This window comes from Haemaphysalis longicornis, unplaced genomic scaffold, assembly GCF_048455015.1.
Source record: "Haemaphysalis longicornis isolate Haplotype H1 unplaced genomic scaffold, Haemaphysalis longicornis Haplotype H1 scaffold_6, whole genome shotgun sequence".
NCBI lineage: Eukaryota > Metazoa > Arthropoda > Arachnida > Ixodida > Ixodidae > Haemaphysalis > Haemaphysalis longicornis.
The window spans coordinates 26,852,184-26,872,038 of NW_027526407.1; the positions used below are offsets into that span (position 1 = coordinate 26,852,184).

The 19,855-nt window shown below is 49.8% G+C and overlaps 1 protein-coding gene across 4 annotated transcripts in view; it reads right to left on the minus strand.

Annotated features, from left to right (window-relative positions):
* Window positions 1-438: 438 nt before the first annotated feature.
* LOC144141447 (rab-like protein 2A) overlaps window positions 439-19,855 on the minus strand; it is a 135,469-nt gene continuing 116,052 nt past the window's right edge. For 3 of the 4 annotated variants that reach the window (XM_077673003.1, XM_077673004.1, XM_077673002.1), the window contains exon 8: window positions 439-539. In XM_077673003.1, coding sequence (XP_077529129.1) covers window positions 465-539 — 75 coding nt within the window. In that variant the 3' untranslated portion in view covers window positions 439-464. Of the gene's footprint in view, window positions 540-13,047; window positions 13,174-19,855 lie in introns of all 4 variants that reach the window. The other variant, XR_013316605.1, reaches the window with a different exon arrangement.

A 19,855-nucleotide genomic window follows, 5' to 3' on the forward strand; every position in this document is an offset into this window, starting at 1 on the left:
CTAGCAATTTTCATCTCAATATTAAGAGCGAGAGCTGATTTGCTATGCGAAATGTCAGCGGAGCCATCGAATACCGCAGTAGTGATAAACAGTGTTGACTAAGTCTGGGCTATTGACGTTTCCCAATGTATCGTAATGATATACTAAGATATAATTTCGTTACTGCGAGAATCGTACCTACCACTGTTATCACAATCACGGACCGGACGCTTTCCCAGCACGCTACTAGACCCTAACAAACCAGGGTATGCTTCGATAGAACTGACCGCAAGGTAGGACGCCGCAACGGACGAAAAGTGGCCCGTGGCAATTCGTTCTGTCCGAACGGCTAATTAGCACTCATGCGGAGCGGTCCGCGTGCACAGAACGCTAAGTGCGCATTTCGATTCCGTTCAACATTCGTTATCATTCTGACTGAACGGAATGCTAGAAACGACCTTGAGCAAATCCATTGTCCCTTTTATTCATGCTGGTTTAACTGATGTACTGCTGCCGGAAGTTGAAGACGTATCTTCTGTTTCACCATCACTGCCGAATCCCTGAAACCATTGCACAATAAAGCAGCATGAGAGTTCGTGATGATCATACACCCGTACGTCAAACTCTGCCCGAAAACAAGAAGAGGCAATAGCATTTCCAAAACACACATTCTAACTCACAGTATTAGCTCTATTTCTGTTATGAATTATTTGCTACAGTGCTACCATGGCTAGAGAAAAATGACTTTCCAATCTGATCAAGTATTGCTAATAACAGTGGAGCTGTCCAAAGTGGAGCCTCGTCGTCTGTCAAGCAGTTTTACGCAGGGGCAGGTTCCCAACCCTACCGCCAGACAGCGTCCCAGTCTCACCGGGATGGGAGCAGACCAATCAGAGTGCGTGCCGGGGGAGGAGAGGGTACATTGTCGGCGTGTGCCCTTTCGCCCTATGCACTCGTTACTGCGTGAACGGCAGCGGGAGCTAGCCAAATAGTGGCTGCACCAAGGACGCCCAAATCCCGAATTTCTATAGCAGGAAGCCGAAGCCAAGCGTCAAAATTGAGTCGCCTCGGCAAACTTCAATCTTGCTGCTAAGCCAGTTTTCTGGTAAATGCTCTGTACATCTCAATTCAGTGAGGTATCTTGAAAAAATACGGTAATCACCCGCTAGGACGAATCTGTCTCCACACCAAGTTTTTACTACGTGTTTTTTTGTCGCGGACTTATCGTCTGCGTGCAGCCCCGCTGGTCATCCTTCTTCATGAAGTAAAAGGGCACTTATTTTTTATACAGCTTATAAAATTTATAAAGAGGCTATCTGGTCAGCTCTTCTAAGATACTTATTTATTCGATTTAGCAGTTTATTTGGCTATCATAGTTTTGCTGAAGAGGCAGACACACGACGGCGTAGGCTGAATCGCATGGCTGCGCCTCGCAGGAGCACTGTCGCGAAGCGAAGAGAGGTGCTTTCCCTTCCTTGCCTCCCCCGCCTGCACCACAAGTGCCCTGCTCCTCCACCCACTCCCCGCTTGTCATCATCACCAGCCTATCTACGCCTACTGCAGGGCAAAGGCCTCTCCCAGCAATATCCAATTACCCCGCTTGTGGGACGGTCTAAACAATGGATCACCGTCGCTGGCAATGCCCCCACAATCCATTCCCCCCATATCAAAACAGTGAGCACTGGGCGACAGCGTTGGGCCTCTCCGATGCCGCGCTGCAAGAAGCCATCGTCGCTCGGGCTGTCAAAGTAACCGGGGGCCTCGGTCAGCACCCCTCCCCCGCATTAGCCCTTGTGGCAGTAAAAGTTTTCTCTCGCTCTCTCTCTCCTCCCCACTGTCCCCACCGCCTTATCTAATATGTTTAATCGTCCCTCTGCTGACGTGTCAGACTGGACGTGACACTTTACCAAGGGCAGCGCTAGGCTGCACGGCGGCGCTATATAGTTACATAGCCGCTTACAGACATCAGTGGGGACCAAATCCACCGCTGTTTGGCTCGCGGATTCTACGCGCCCTGAAACGTGACTTGTTGCGCTCCATCAGCAGGTGTTCACGGGAGGAACGGTGTTGCCTGCCTATTCGGTTTCCCACGGGGTACCTTTGCGATAGAAAACGTTACACAGCCACAGCAACATAAAGAACGTAGTAAGCACATGCGGAGTGTGAATCTCTAGGGAAATTATTATGTCAAAAAGCACACCCGCTCCTAAGGCTTTTCTTTTGTTTGGTGTTCCCTTGTCCGCTCCCAAGCTGCGGCTGCCACTTAGTTCAGGACTATTGTGACGAAGCAAAAGTAAAAGAGCCCGTGCTAAGGAAATTCACTCCTTGGTAAACAACGCTGTGTGGTATACAAAGCTCTCAGTTTTCCCTCATGACAATTTAGGTAATTTGGGTATTGCTGAGTTGCACGTATTTTATGTTTGCTAACAGGACCATTATTTTCGTTAAGATATAGTTATGCCTTGCATATTAGGCCTTTGGCGTCGTTACGTCGAGGGGAAGACAAGCAAAAATATAATAGTGATGACACTACTTCACGCACCGTAAAAACTTGCTTGTTTCACTCATTAGCTATTTGGAAGTATCTTTACTACGGCGCCTATTTGGAAACTGCGCAAACAAAATTGGCAGGGACTGCCGCCTTGAATGTGCTGGGTTTTTTTTACCTAATTTCGTTATGACGCGCGATGAGACATACCTTTGTAACTTTGTTAGGTAATTTTCCGGTTTTGAAATGAAATATTGTTTTCATCAGCGGTGTATATTTTAGGTTTCTTATTTTCTTGCGCTTTAACCACTGCATCACGTCGGGACCCTCATAAAAATCTTTACCGAGATTTAATAAACTTGTTATAGATGTTGCTCAAAAGAATCCTATAAACATTTTGTAAACGTTCTATAGAATATTTCAATTGAGTTTCCATTACAAATTGGCCACCGTGTTTCAATTAAAAGTCTATAGAGCCAAGTCAGTAGGCCTTATCGATTCTGAATGTAGTTTCTTATGAGTTTCTTATGGGGTTTTTATAAAATATATTCAACAGGTTTTCTATGCAATTTTACTGAGTACAGTCGCAACAGCCTGTTGCGCGGAAATCAGGTTTGAATACAGTTTCTGACGGATTTTTATTAAATTTATGGCAATTAATTTTTTTATAAAATTCCTATTGAGTATAGTCGTAACATCGTGTTGCGTGTAAATAAAGTTTGAATAGAATGTTTGATGAGTTTTTATTAAATTTGCCTGGATTAGCTTTCTTAAAATTATTGAGTATGGTCGTATTAACCTGTTGCGTTTGAGTCAGCTTTGAATACAGTTTCTGACGGGTTTCTATTAAATTTATCTCAGTTAGATATCTACAAAATTCTTATTGTGCCCAGTCATCACAACCTGTTGCGTATGAGCTAGGTCTGAACAGAATGTCTGATGAGTTTTTATTAAATTTATCTCTATTACCTTTCTATAAAATTCTTATTGAGTATAGTCGTAGTATCCTGTTGCCTGTGAGTCAGGTTTTCTGGCAAGTTTTAACAGAGGAGCTTTGCAGGGGCTCGAACAGTCCGGCGGTGATGTCCGCCATCCTAGGCGCCACCGCTCCCACGTGCTCCCAAGACGAAGTGATGGGACGTCCATCGCGCGATCTCGGTTGATGAGGCGGGGCAGGCGGCGCTATAGCACCCCACATATATGCACCGATAAGCTACCAGACCTCCGTGGGTGGGCTATAGAAACGCAATACAGAGTCTATTGAAACTCAACATAATGAAGGTAATAAGATTCTTGTTGCGTGTTCGTTATAAAAACTTTATTGCCTGTCTAATGACCACAGTCCACACATTCGGAGTTCAAACGACTTTATAGAAAGGTATTACAAACTTTGTTAAAACTCAATATTGGGAAAGCAATAAAATTCATGTTGCACTTTTGCAATAAAAAGTTCATTGATTTTATATTGGCCGCAGTTTTTAAGATGGGAGATTTGGTTCACTCTATAGAAACGCAATATGAAGTGTATTAAAACTCAATGTCTTGAAGGCAATAAAATGTTGGTTGAGGTTTTGCAATACAAAGTTTGTTGACTTTTTAATGAGCACAGTCTATTAACGATGAGTTTTAATTGACTTTTCATTGACTCTATACAAACACAATAGGGGGTTTATTGAAACTCAACGCCGTCTAGAAGAGGTCTTAATCTGCACCCGTCGTTGCTTGCCAAAATCTGCGTCCGTTCCTCATCGGCTGGCGGCTTAGCGACGGTGTTTCCTGCCTATTCGGCCGACGGTCGCTTTCCAGGCCCCTTGCTAACCTCACACGACGAGTGGCTCAAGATGGATTGAATACGGCGCAGTCATGCCGTGCGCACTGCTGCAGCACGCAAACTTAAAGACACGCAGTGTTTGGTTCACAGTCTCCTGAGTGCAATGCTAAGGAGTGCGCGCTGCCGCTTCTCCACGAACGGGACCACACGCAGTCGGCGTGGCAAAAGGCCATCCTGGGGAACAGCGCGAAATAACAGGGACACATAGAAAGAATTGAACGGGACAAGCACTGACTTTCAACTCGTTTAATGGGCAGACATCTTAACTATATATCCATACACAGAATCTCCCTGCTTCACGTCACGTGGCAAGAGGCCGCACGTCTCATAAGCTCAAATACCGATTACAACCTCTTTCAACACGCTCGGAAAATTTAAAGATTCGCAGTGAAGACAGAATTTTCTACCTCTAATTATGGCCCGGAATCATTTAGAGAACACGGACATAATTCTCTAAGTACTTGAAAATAGCTATTTCCCTGCGTTTGATTGTTTGTATATAGCGCACCATATAGGTGTTACGGCACCTATATGGTCCGCCACGTATTGCTATCTTATCGCTCAGCATTTGCCTGCCGAAGGGCAGCAAACGCAGAATGGTGTCGGCCGCATGTTGCTCGGCGGCAATCTGAGCCGTTGATATCCTAGAACTTTTTGTTGTTCGGGACAAATTTCAGCTTAAGTGGGTGCAGACAGTCCGATAAGTGTGTTTCTCGTATGAAATACAAAAATATTGGGAAACCTGCAGACTGAAGACGATGCCATGCAAGGTGCCACGCGGTGCTACACTCCTAATCTGGTTCCATGTAATTTCCAGTTAAACAGGGTGATCCACATATTGTCACCGATAGGACGATGGACCTTGGTGGTTTAGGGTTGAAGGAATTGGCTTTATTGCCACGAACTCGTTGGGTCCTAAGAACAGCGACCCCGCGCTTGTCGAGCGCAAACAACGTCGTCTTCCTCTGGCCGTCAGTCGATGATGATAGTGGGGGGTTGACCATGCGCCGTGTCAATGAAAAATAATGATTGCGGCATTACCCTCCTCTTCAAAAACGCATCGTCCCAATGCGAACTGCAATGCGCTACTCTGGAAGTGACCGCTCGAATGCTAGCGAACAATATAGGGTTTGAGGCGCACAACATGTACAACGTGCGGACGTAAAGGTCTTCGGGATGAAGAACGCACTGCGCCCGGTAGTACCTCGTAGTTAATGTCGCTGATACGGCGCAGTATTGTGTACGGCCCGAAATAACTTTTTCGAGCTTTTCGCTAAGCCCACGGCGTCGAACGGGTGTCCAGACCCACACGTTATCTCCAGGACTAAAGTGTACGTCAAGTCTACGAAGATTGTAGCGAGCAGCGTCGACTGACTGTTGGGTGGAAATTCGGATTCTGGATAATTGCCGGGCCTCCTCTGCGTGCTGAGAGACTAGCCGAGCGTCCTCGTGGGCATCATCACTGGGCAGGAGGGGCAACATGGCATCCAGCATTGTGGTTACTTGCCGGCCGTGGACCAGGTGAAACGGAGAAAACGTAGTATTGTACGCGAAGGGTACAAAAGGTAAACGCTCGTCCCATGTTCGATGTTCCACATCGACGTACATCGCAATCATATCTGTAATACTCTTGTTCAGTCGCTCTGTCAGTCCATTTCTTTGAGGGTGGTATGCGGTAGTTCTACGATGGCTGGTGCGACTTAGGCGCAGAATTTCTTGCGTTAGTTGAGCTGTAAACGCGGAACCGCGGTCGGTGATTAGAACCTCTGCTACACCATGTCGTAGGACAATGTGCTGGATAAATAAAGCAGGTACTTCCGATGTGGTTGCGAATGGAGAGGCTTTGGTTTCGGCGTATCTGGTCAGATAATCCGTTGCCACAACTAGCCAGCGGTTGCGTGCGATCGACAAAGGAAAAGGACCTAGCAGCCCCGTTCCAGCAAATTGGAATGGATCTAGATCCATTCCAATTTGCTGGAACGGGGCCGTTGGCAGATCAATCGGTTGAAGAAGTCCGGGAGGGCGTGTTGGGGGCCTCTTTCGCCGCTGGCATTCTCGGCATGTTCGGGTGTATTGACGTACAGCTTTGGGAAGATGAGGCCAATAATACTTTTCGTTTAGCCGCGCTAGCGTACGGGTGTAATCAAGGTGTCCTGAAGTCGGATCATCGTGGCAACTCTCAACAAGCTCCATGCGTAGATTGTCCGGCACGATCAGGAGCCACGAGCGACCGCCACCCGCAAAGTTCTTCTTGTAGAGGACATTGTCCCGAAGAGTGAGCGCGTGCACACGTTTGAAGGCTCTAGGGACAGCACTTAATTGGTCGTCCAAGTAGGCGATCACCTGCCTGAGTTCAGGGTCGCTCCAATGGCGTGTCACCATGTCCGCACTACTGACTGCTCCCAAGAAGGCGTCGTCATCGTCGTCGGTAACAGCCTGCCCACACCCCATGGAAGCCCAAGAGAGGCAGTCGGCATCACTGTGCCTGCGCCCAGACTTGTACGCTATAGTTACGTCGAATTCTTGTAGCCTCAGGCTCCACCGTACTAGACGGCCAGACGGGTCCTTGAGGTTGGCCAGCCAGCATAGGGAGTGGTGGTCAGTGACCACGCGGAACGCGCGCCCATAAAGATAAGGGCGGAACTTAGTGATAGCCCAAATGGCGGCGAGGCACTCCTTCTCAGTAGTGGAGTACTTGCTCTCCGCCCTAGAGAGCACGCGGCTCGCATGTGCAATGACTCGGTCAGCGCCATCCCGGTTTTGAATAAGTACCGCAGCAAGCCCCTTGTTGCTAGCGTCAGTGTGGATTTCTGTCGTCGCCTCCTGGTCGAAGTGCCCCAAAACAGGTGTTGTCTGAAGCGCTTCTTTGAGTCCTTCAAAAGCCTGTTGTTCCTCATGCTTCCATTCAAACGGATCATCTTCCTCCGTGAGGTGGGTTAGTGGGGCGGCAATGTGGGAAAAGTTCCAAATGAAACTTCGGTAGTAGGCGCAAAGGCCCAGGAACCTTCTGACCGCCTTTTTGTCTGATGGTCTCGGGAAAGTTCTCACTGCAGCGTTCTTCTCTGGGTCAGCGCGTACTCCTTCGTTGCTGACGACATGGCCAAGACATTTGAGCTGGTCGTAAGCAAATCGGCATTTTTTGGGATTTAGTGTCAAGCCGGTGGTTTTCAGAGCTTCAAGCACGGCTCTCAGCCGACGTAAGTGCTCCTTGAAAGTGCAAGCAAAAATGACGACGTCATCAAGGTAAACAAGACAGGTCTGCCATTTCAGGCCTGCGAGGACCATGTCCATGACGCGCTGAAATGTTGCCGGTGCTCTACATAGCCCAAACGGCAGAACTTTGTATTCGTACAGGCCGTCTGGTGTAATAAATGCATTCTTCTCCCTGTCCCGCTCATCAACCTCGATTTGCCAATAGCCACTCTTTAAGTCAATAGACGAGAAGTAACGAGCATGACGGAGCTGATCAAGCGTGTCATCAATGCGTGGAAGGGGGTATACGTCCTTCTTAGTCAGTTTGTCCTATCGGCGATAATCTACACAAAACCGCAATGTTCCGTCTTTCTTTTTTACAAGCACAACCGGCGAGGCCCAGGGGCTTGAGGACCGTTGAATAACGTCGTACTCGAGCATGTTTCGAACCTGCTCCTGGATAACTTCCCTCTCTTTTAGAGAAACGCGATATGGTGGTTGACGGACAGGATGTGTTATGTCGTCAGTAATAATTCTGTGCTTGGATACACTGGTCCTGCCAACACCGGTTTCTGCAGCGAAACAGTCCCGAAACTCGTCGAGCAGTTGGGATAGCCCGTGCCGCTCTGAGGGCGAAAGCTTCGGATTGACGTCTAATTCGATGGGCGCAGCCTGGTTTACGGGCTGCAGATCGTGTAGTCAGTTCGGACAGCAAAGGATCGTCAATGGAGACGGCAATTCCTTCTAGGTAAGCTACGGTCATTGCTCTCGTCAAATGATGCGTCTCGTTCCGGAAGTTCGTAACAAGGACACCCGCGTCCCCTTCATGAAGGTGATATGCCTTGAGCAATGCCGACCCCCTTTTCTAGAAGGAGTTGGACACTTCCCTCGATCAGGGCCTCTCCGCTAGTTGCCATGTCTGCCTGTACAGACAAGAATACGCTGGAGCACGGGGGCAGCTCCACGTGATCGGCTACGACACGTACCGGTGCTGCCGTCGACGGTGGGATATCTTGAAGAGGAGCAGGTGACCGAAGCGTAGGCCTGTTCGTGCCTAGGTCGATGACGGCGCCATATTCGGTCAAAAAGTCTATCCCAAGGGTAACGTCCCTGGAGCAGTTCTCCAGTACGAGGAACTTCACCGGGCGCACTTCACTATTGATTTCGACGCGGGCGGTGCAACGCCCTATCGGCATCACAGTGTGACCTCCGGCGGTGCGCATGTCGGGACCGTCCCACTGCGTTGTTACTTTTCTCAGGCTACGAGATAACTTCCCACTCAAGACGGAATAGTCTGCCCCGGTGTCCACGAGCGCGGTCACGTCGAGGCGGTCGATAATGATGTGAAGGTTATTTGAAACGGCATGCGCATTGTCGGCGTTATGGTCCGGGCGTCGCGACGTTCGTGGAGGCTCTTCACCATTTTCGACATCGGCAACACCACCTCCAGGGGTTGCCGGGGTTAGTTTTCCTGGTGAGGAACGGGAGACTGACTCGCACGGCGAGATCGTCGAAGAGGTGAGGTGGGGCGATGAGGGCTCGGCGAGCGAGCTCCTCGAACAGTAGGGGGTAGCGGCGAGGACGGACGTCGAAAGTTGTCCTCGCGCGGCGGGGACGAGCGTCGAAAGTATTCCTCGCGCGGCGGAGACGAGCGGCGAAGCTACTCCTCGCGCGGCGGAGACGAGCGTCGAAGCTAGACCTCGATTTCTCGAGGCTGCTGGCCATACTTCGGACGTGGGTCGTTGGGACGGTACCCTCGAAGCCCAAGCTCACGGTATGGGCACCGGCGGTACACGTGATCGGCTTCACCACAGTGGAAGCAGAGTGGGCGGTTGTCGGCCGTCCTCCACAAATCCGTCTTTCGGGGCCCACGCTGCTGCTGCCTAGGTTGCTGGTAGCCTGTATGGGCAATTCTCTCTCGTTGCGGCGTGCTCATGTCCGGCCCAGCACTAAGCAACTGCGGTTGGCTGGTAACGGCAGCATAGATTGTGGCCGGGCGCTGGGGGGTTACATCGACTAGGCCACCAGGAACAAGAGCTCGTTGCACCTCCTCCTGGACAGTCTGAACGAGAGAAATAAAAGCTGGCGAATTCGAAGACGGCAGCAGCTTTTGGAGCTCTTCTCGAACAACGTCCATGATGAGCTCCCGGATGTATCCCTCGGATGCATGGTGTGAGAAGGTGGCCGATGCAGAAGCTGAAATCGTCGGGGCATCTGTCATTGGGTGGTAGTGATCGTTCCTGGCTGTCAAAGCTCTCTCAATGTTCGTTGCCTCCGTCACAAATCCCTCGACTGTTGTTGGTGGATTGCGAACAAGGCCACCAAAGATGTCACTTCTCACGCCCCTCATCAATGCGCGTAACTTTTCTTCAGTAGCTTGCGGGTCGGCGCGGGTACTCAGCCGAAGTACGTCTTCGACAAAGCTGATCAGACTTTCGTTAGGGCCCTGGATTCGGCGTTGAAGGAGGTCTTCAGCCTATTGCCGTCGATATTGGTTGCCAAGAGCTCGCAGCAGTCTCTCCTTGCAAACCTCCCACGAGGTTAGCGATCGTTCATTGTTTTCGTACCATATCCGGACCGTATTTTCTAGTGCGAAATAGAAGCTTTGCCGGCAATGATCTGAGGTCCATTCGTTGTGACGAGCCACCCGTTCATACTGATCTACCCAGTCATCGACGTCCTCAAAGGCATCACCGTGGAATGGGGCAAGTTTTCTTGGAATAATGGGCCAGTGCACAACGGGGAAGAAAGGTGCATCGGTTTGCTGTGCCTGTGACGTCATCCTGGAAGATACAGTGGTCCTCGGGCCGTCTGGTAGCAGTCCGAACTCCGGAGTACAGCCTTGCAGCCGCCTTCTCGTGCGAGCCTCGTTCTCCAAGAAGGCGCGCCGGCCTGGGCTTAGAATGGGACTCGCCTCGCGGGGTTGCCGAGAGCCGCTGGACGTCGGGTGAACGTACCCAGCACCTCCACCAGAATGTCGCCGATAGGACGATGGACCTTGGTGGTTTAGGGTTGAAGAAGGCTTTATTGCCACTAACTCGTTTGGTCCTAAGAACAGCGACCGCGCACTATATATATATATATATATATATATATATATATATATATATATATATATATATATATATATATATATATATATATATATATATATATATATATATATATATATATATATATATAAAACAAGCAAACTAGGCCGTTGTAAACATCGGTATGTATTTGTAAAACTATTCGTATTGGTGCACGATGGTTTTTAAGTCCGTGGGTGATGAAGTAGTAAGTGCGATAAGAATGTTCACGGGTGAGTCCCCCTTAATTTCCACAAGCAAAAACAAAAGCCTCTTTGCAGGGAGCGGTTGACTGGGTGCGATTCAGAAGAACGGAACTAAACTTGGAGAACTAAATATACCACGTGATACCAGCATTATTTTGTATGTATTATACTTAAATGGCATTCTAATTCCTAATTATGCTCTGCAGTAACGGCAAAAATGCGCAGAGTTAACTTTCTGTTGTTGTATCTTGTCATAGTAATTGAAGTTCATTGAATGACCCGCCTTCTCCAGCTGCTTCCCCAGTTGCTGCAGTATTGGTGTTCAGGAGGGAAAAGGGCGGGGAAACGGGCCGATGTATTATTACTCGCTAATTAGCTGCATCACAATTGTCCTTCGCTATACGGAAGTAGTTTTATATAACGTGGGTATCTAAGATCGTCGAAGTATATTTTATTGGCAATGGAAAGGCTTGTTGTCAAGAAAACGCAGTAGATCAAGCCACGCCCTTTTGCGTTCACGCAGAAATTCTGTTATCCAAAGTTATGCGCAGATATAGCACGCACTCACGGCCCTCCGAGAGAAACGACTTTAGCATGTACTAACGTGCTAAAGCGGCTATTATCTGAGCTCTTTGTTTCGGCATCACCGGGCGTAAACGTCCGCTTAGAGGCATATGCCCGTTTTCCGAATCAAATAAAAGCCATCACATGTGCCGAGTTTGTGTGAGCTCGTATGCGGGCGCATCGCCAAAGTATAGTGAACTAGAATACTTGGGTAGTGGAAAAAGCGCCGCCTTCTCCCCATAGCGCCCTTGACGCCGAACATGTTAACCGCCGCGCGTGGCGCTGGTGTGCCCCGCCCGAGGACATCCCGAGGCGGCGCGCCTTCCCGCTATGCTGCAGTTGAGTGGTTCACGCTTGGTTTTGATATTTTTTAAGCCGCTGCACATGATATTTTTGTGTCTGTAATTGCAAGAGCAGTCTAGCTTGCACTACGCTGATCTTTAAGCGTTCTTGGTTCTTTTTTTGTTTGTAATTTAGAGAGGACATATGCTTGAGGTGGTCTCTTATTTCCGAAGGTCCATGGCCCATGCGGCTTGAAAGGATAGTGCAATAGCGTGTTGTGGGATTATACCGCTAATAAATTTATGTGATTGCTACAAACATTTTATATTTGCAATTTGTTTTACCCTGGATTTATTTGTTGAATTCCTAACTGTTTCATAATACCTTGCATCTGCAAGACGTGGGCAGCATTTTTAATGAACTTGTGCATTCGTAATATGGTAATTGTTTTATGTTAATGAATGGTCAGCGTACCACTGAACTGCACAGTTTTAAACTGATCCCGTTATAAAGTGCGCCATAGGGTGCTTTCCTGAGCATTACAGTTTTGAATGTTGATCGTTTTCGCTGCCTTGAGTGAAGTTATTAAAAGCATATCGTGTGTATTGTGTGGATGGCACTGAAATGGCCCGGGCTAAAGTCCTTTCATCTGTTTTAGCTAAACGCCGGACAAGGGACTTTAGCCCGGGCAAGGTGGAACGCATTTTCTCGGGACCGAGCGGGGCTCGGCCTTCAACAATTTTTTTTTCGTGCCGTGCTGGCCCGGGCGCATGCATGCAGTGTCTGAAGCCCGGCAGTCATGCGTCGCAAATTCGTGCTTGTTGATACCAAAAAGTTAGCTAGTCCTTAGATAGTCCTTAGAAAAGATAGTCCTTAGGGAGGAGGAGGCATCTCAAAGGCAGACATGCTGGAGAAAGGAAGCATTTAGCATAGCAGCGATCAAAATTTTACCGGCGTATTGGGATCCGCCTAGACGATGTCCCACGGTCCTCAAGACTCCGCTGCTGGTCTATGCACGGCCCCTAGATAAAGCGGTGCGTTTGATCGAGCGGCCGTGGTATACCACACAACGCTGGTTACCGTGGAGCAAACTTTCTACTTCCCCTTGCTGGTAACAGTCCTACAGTCACAGCAATTGCTTGAGAGCGGACAAAGCAACACCGAAAAAAACCAAAGCCCCTTTCTCAGAAGAAAGATGCTTAAAACGGAAGCTCACTTTCATGCAACCTGAACTGAAGTCAAACTGGAAAATCTGAAGTGCTTCGACCGTGTCGCAATGCCGCAATGGGATAGACGTCGGCTTCATCACTCGAGGAAGCCCGGTTTGATTCCGACCACGAGAAGCGTTTTTTTTTTTCTCTTGAGGCGCTTGATGTGCCTTTGTGGAAACCCATTCTGCAAGTTGGCTTTCCTGGGGTGTGTATCGGGCGTTACCATTTGCATCTTGGACTTGACTTGGGACTTTGGAGACATTGGCTTTGCACCAGAGGAAGCTTGGCGTTTCAAGAATCTTTCAATTCACCCACGATCATCACCAGCGTCAAGAGGATGTTGGCTTTCCTGCAGTGGGCAAAGGAATATCCGTTTTAATAAAATACCAGCGTTTTAAACCGGAATGTTTTCCTTTTTCCCCATAGCGATTATTCCCCTAAAGATTCGCAATCCAGATGTGCTTCCCATGTAGCTTTGTAATGTATCCTATCGCAAAAGCGCGCCGCGAGAAAGCAGACGGTGAGGCGACACGATGCCGCCTATTACGAATCCAGAGTGCATGTGTGTTGACGCGGCCACAGGGGCCGGGAACAAAAAATTATTGACTGGGATGTTCTCCATTATATAAGAAGGGCAGAGATTCAAAAGTCGAAAACTCCGGCATGAAGTTCTGGAAAAAATGGGTCCAATGCTTACAGGAAAACACCACGATGGCTACTCCAATCGTTCCAGAGGAAGCGAACCTAGACAAGGTCGACTCTTGCCTCCTTCACACGTGGAAAGCGAAGAGAAGCCTTCAGGAACGGCTGCGCGGGCAGCGACACAACCGGTCCTTACGCCGCCGAATAGCACGCCTAAGCAAGGTGATCAAGAAGCACGCGGCATATCTTACTAACCAACACTTGAATGCACTGGGCTAAAAAATGGACGTACAAATGAATACGCCTAAAACATAGCACCATCCGCAGTTTTCTGATCCCGGACGGACGGCGTGTAACCAAACATAACTACCTCCTGACCATCCTACACGCACATCAAGGGGAGGGGTCACTTTACTACAGAAACTGCAGGAGCTTTGCATACAAGAAGCCCCTCACAAGCCAGCAGACCCATATGCTGGTAATCCCAATCCCGAAATGGACAGGCATATTATCAAAGCCGAAATCTGTGAAGCCATTACTAAACTGAACCTTTTATTTTCAATGTGGCAGTGATTAAGCTACCTGTTTTACTACGACACATTCCGGATGTAAGTCACAGCATTTATGCTGATTACATCACGATTCGGACCGTAGGAGGAAGCGATGGCCGCTGACACGGTGAAAAAATACGCAACCCAAAGAGGCCTGGCATGTTCACCACAAAAAGTCCTTTTCTACAATACACCTAGGCCAGGCAGAAGACAAAGACATGACCCTAACATAGACATCCTGCTGCCCAATACCCAGAACTGAATGCATTTGAATTCTAGGACTTAGAATACATGAGAAAGAAACCAACACGGTTACCATACAGGCCCTGCGCAACGCAGCTGTAAAAATTGGCAGATTGATTGCCCGAATAGCCAATAAACACCATGGTCTCAAGAAATATAATTTCCTCCGGTTAGTTCAAGCCTCTATTATCAGCAAAATAACTTACGTTACTGAGTATCTGAAACTCAAAAAGCAGAGAAATAGAAAATAGACCGAATTATTCGTAAAGCCACCAAGGCGGCTGTAGGCATTCCAATGGCTGCCTCCTCAGAAAAATGACTGGAGATGGGCATTCACAACACGTTGGATGAACTTATAGAAGCGCAACACATTGCCCAATACAACAGGCTGGCTGGGACCTCAACTGGGCGGGTCATTCTGGAGTCGCTGCACATACCTTACGCGGACCAGAACGAAGCCAAATAAGCCATTGAAGTGGACCTACGAGTCAAAATAAGTGTGGCCCCGCTGCCTAGAAACATGCATCACGAGTACCATCAAGGCCGACGGCTTGCCCGTGCGAAGGCACGACACAAGCAGAACAGCTCAAACCCAGCGGTATGCTACGTTGGCACGGCGGGCTACCCTGGCCAATGTGCGGTAGTGGCCGGGGTGGTAGACCAGCAGGGAAATGCAACCTCATTTTGCTCAATCCCTACGACCAACCCTGGAACGGGGGAAGAGGTGGCCACATCTCTTGCAACTACGGGCACTCAGGCTACTACCATCATTTCGGACTCTAAGGCCGCCCTCCGCAACTATGCCCGCGATAGGATTTCCACCACAGCCTCCAAAATCCCTACGAACAGCGCGACCCCAGTTACAAGGCACATCCGCCTGATATGGACGCCAGCTCACTCGTCTCTCTCGGGGAACGAGATGGCACATGAAGCAGCCCGAGAATACACGAACCAGGCGACTTCGAATCCGGCAACGTGCCGTCTGTGACGGGGCGGGGGGGAAGGGGGGGGATTACTCAGCAATAAAGGCTGAGCCGACTGGAATTTCCTGCTGCCCACACTGCGCTAAACAAATGGCAAACAGTTGTGTGGCGCAGGTTGCAATCAAATACGTTCCCTCACCCCGTCCTGTTTCACCGCAGCTATCCTGATAGTTACACGGACAGATGCAAGTGGTGCAACATTGCAGCAGCCGCATTCAAACATATGGTCTGGCAATGCCCCAATAAACCACAGGCCTCTGAACAAGCAATACATATAAGATGTAGTGAGCGGTGGGAGGCCGCATTGCTCAGCTCTCTTCCCGAGATACAAGCTGTTGTCATCCAACTGGCCGAGGACGCCGACAGGGACCACGGGTTCCTGACAACCGTCTGATGGGACGAAGATACCGGACATTCCCGTGTGGTGCATTCGTCTTAAAAAGGAGGACAATGACGTCTGTTCTCTCTAGCCATCTTGACGCTGCGCACGGGCTCCGACAGCGCACAGCGCGGCGGCGCGCCTTGATTCTTTCCTGCGTAGCATTAGTGCCGGGAGGGGAGGACACTTGCTCATGCTACTTCGAGAGTACGGCGCGGCCAGAACCTTTGACGAGTGGCCGTTGACGGCGTCTGACCCATCCGGCTCTGCAAGAGGGCTTTCGCTTGCGTGTTTGACTATATACTCCGGTACAAGTTAAGAACGGCAATACTTCATGTAGTGTATCACTCCACTCAAGCGACGGACCCGGATGTCATCGCGCGCGCGTTTTGAAACGACATTGCGATTAACGCGTAACATCGTCGTCTTTTTCACACCTAGTGTTTTTGCAGTCGCTGCAGGAATTTATAAGCACACCAGTGCGAGACACTACGGAAACGACTCGCGTCACGTCCGAAATACTCTCAGTAAGGAGACACTCTCTGCGCCCCGCGGAGCCTTGTGCGGTGATGAGGCGCAGGCGTAACTTCCGTTGACGTCCCCGAGTACGGCGTCCGACCCTTTGCCGGCTCAGCGTGAGCCAGCTATCACGAGACCCGTGGAAGGCGTTTTTGTGTGCTTGTACATTTGAGCAACGTGCGCACACACGGAAAGCCTGTGGAGCGTTGTGACTCCTGGGTGTACATTTTTGCTCTTAGGAGAAGGTTAAGTCGAGTCTCCTGCGCAAGTACAGGCTGTCTGCTGAGGCGTTTCGCCAGAATTTCCCTGTGGGCGAGAAAGATTTGCGGCAGCGGCCTGACATGTCGGAAAAAAAGGCGGAGCTTCCCGGGAGAATGGTCCCTCTCGCGAGGGTCAAATTTCACCGATTGTGCTTCTTTTAAATGCAGAGCATTTCAGTAACTCACGATGTCACCCGCGTTGGCGTCCGTAGTCCGCGTCCGCATCGCTCCCCCTACACTATATAAAAAAGTAATTCTTGCCGGCGCCAGATTTCGATCCTACGACTCTGCGGGCGGAACGCAAGGTGCACGGTACTCTACCAACTGAGCCACAAAGCCGACACAGAACGCAAGGTTACGAACGTGCCTTATATCCTGGACTCATTCAAACTACGTCAAGAAGCTGCTGATACAACGCATTCACTACCACCAACTCCCCAAACACTAAATTTACTATAGTAAACTCAAAATGTGGCCGTGCAACGCCTGCACGTGCGGGCAGAAAAGCGCAAAGAGAACTGAACTCCCGCTGGCGCAGTTTCAGGCAGGGGGCGCGCGAGCACTGCGCAGGCGGGAAATTTGAATCGCATGGGGTGGTAGCAGTAAGCCGATAACGGCGCTACAGCCCATTATGGCAAACCACTGCTCTGCACTTCCGACAGCTTTCACATTGAGTGGAACGGCTTTAATTTTGTGTGTGGGGGTTGGACATTTCTGTAGACAAGAAATATCAGGCTATCAGGCTTTTGCGCTAACGCAAGTACTGCTGGGGTAAAGTGTAACTAGTGTAGATAATTAAGCTCGCAGTTTTGTCGCAACCGCACGCTTGGTAAAGCTGCCCTGTGGCATTGTCTTCACGCTTGCCAGCGGAGCGGTTGTTTTCAGTATTGCTTTGTCGCTTGCCTGATTGAGCCTGAGACGTCCCGGGGGAACTTTTCGTCCAGTGGCCGACCCGATGAATCTATGTGTGCATGTGTTTACTGACAATTGGGAGAGAAAAGTCCACCAGCAGGCGTAAATTGTCTCGCCCAGGGGCGGACACCGTAACGCCTGCTGGGGTAGGAAATGTGGGAGGGGGAGGAGAGAGTACATGGGAATAGGGCTCCTGCGCTGGAGTTTTGGCGATATGCAGCGCCGTTAGTGGCCGACGCCTCTGGGTATTACAAAAGCCACGGAGGACCCTCGCCGACCTCCATGCGTTTTCAGTTACAAGGCAGAGTGAAATTTGGTTATTCTTTGTTTAATCGCTTTGTGGCGCATTCAAATGACTGCATACTGTACGAAATAGCCCTTAAAGTAGTTGTAGAGGCTAAATAAAGTAATATCCGCTCAATCAAGCCGATTTATCGGCTTTCTTTTCAGCGAGCTGTCGCGGTCGGCGCGGCGTGGGACAGTATCGCCAGGTCGGGTGGTCTAACTTCCTGACGACAATTACCGTTCTTTCTTCTTGCGTGCGGTCGATAAAGGAAAGTACACGAGTAGCATAAACACGAAACGCTGCTCATCCCATAGTCTGAGGTAACTGCAAGAGGTTGATTCAGCGAGAGCTTGCAAGCGAACCCACGAACTGCGCAGCCGACTAAGCTGACACTGCGGGCCTGGCACCGCATTGAAAACGAGTCGAAATTTTAAGTGCGAATGCACTTCTTAAGCGAGCCTGAATCGTCCGCCGCCGTCGTCCGCATAGCAACAGCTGCGGGTGCGCGCGCTCCTCGTCTTCCCTAGCAACGGGGGGAGATGGGCGTGCGCTACTCTCCTCCTCCTCTCTCCGCTCAGTGACTGCGCGTGTTGGGCGCCTCCTCTCCACTTCGGGCGGGAGAGCTCTCGCTCGCGTAGCGGGCGCTCCGCATTCTGACGCGTGAGGGCGCTCGTGTAGCCCTCGCCGTAACGGCGGGCGCTACTCTCCTCCTCCTCTCTCCGCTCGCCGTAGTCGAGAGCGGTCGCTGGTCCTGCATCTCGATAACGATGATGGCGGACCGGGCAACGGTACCAGCAATAACGAGTGAAATATCTTTCTTTGTAGTTGTGTGCGTGTGTGTAATCTCTCGACTACTCATTGAGATCACGATATCCACCGTAATCGCGCAATCAACAACCGTGCATTCGCACTTACACACTCTCCCCCTCGGGGAAGTGCGAGGGAATTTTTTTGTTTTCTATTTTCGCAAACTAAATTCTCCTTGCGTAAAGTTTTGCGCCGCACGATTTACGAATGGCAGGGTACATGTATACTAGCGAGTGGGTGAGGCATTGCGTCAAATAAACAAAGTAAGCCCTATTAAAGGACGCAAAACAATCACCAAATCGCCCGCCCGCTGACTAAGGAGATGTGTACTTCTATATTTCTATAACATAACACAGCTGCATACACGGCGTGCGGCCCCGAATATTTACATACGATCATCACTAACTCTTGGTTATCTTCGTCGCTAACAATCTGAACGCCGACACGCCAGTTTTGTCCTCAAATGGAGTTATACAGCGAGACAAGAACAGAAAATTGGTCGCTTCCAGTTTAATTGTTTGACAGTTTCACACTCCGCCAGATTATTGTCAAATATTATTGGCGATTCGTTGAATTTTTTCGCTTTGCATTCAAAGCCCCCCTCCTCCTCCCACCCGATTTTCCGTCCAGCCCTCCGCCGTGTCCGCTGCATGCAACTCGGCCCTACACTTCAAAATGTTGCTGACCCTCATTCTGGCCTATTACGTGCGAACTGGGAATATATGATGCAAGAGCGTATTTAAGTAAAGTGAGGGCAAATAAGGAAAGCCAGCGGCCTCTCGGTTCGCCCGACCACTTTGTTTTACGGCCACTAATTTCGGAATCGCGAAACAGATTTCACGTTTCTGACGTTCGCTGAATTTTGCCATTGAGACAAGCAACAAAACGGCAAGCTAACGCTGCACCATGTATTCGCAACGGCGACGCAAACGAGCACTATTTAATGAAAGTGCACGCATAGCGCGCAGGTAAGCAAAAGAGCGGCGCACCGCAGCAGGCGAGCCAGCGGTCCGTCGGATTGCGTCTCTCTTCTTTTTTGATCGGCTGTTGTTGAAAAGTCCTTGTCACCTAGTTTAAACAAGGAGTTTCACTTCAAATTTCACTTCATACGACCATCGATAGGTGAACCTGCGAGTGGCAGAGCGCCGTCACCGCCCCGGCACTTTCATCGGCGCTGTAAACGTATTTAGAGCTGCAAAGCTTTTTCCCCAAATGCCAAGTTGATCGCCACAAGAGACCGGACTCGTCAGGGATGGGCTGGCGACCATGTCACAAAACAATCGGCAGCATCGAGCTCATTCTGCTTCTGTCAACACGGGATCCTATGGGACCCGCGCAGCTTTCTACTACCCGGAAGTACTGCCCGGAAGCCGCTTCCGCAACGCCCCCTTGGCAGCGCAGGAGGCCTATAGGGTATCAATATGGTATTTTGAGCCGAGTCATCTCAGA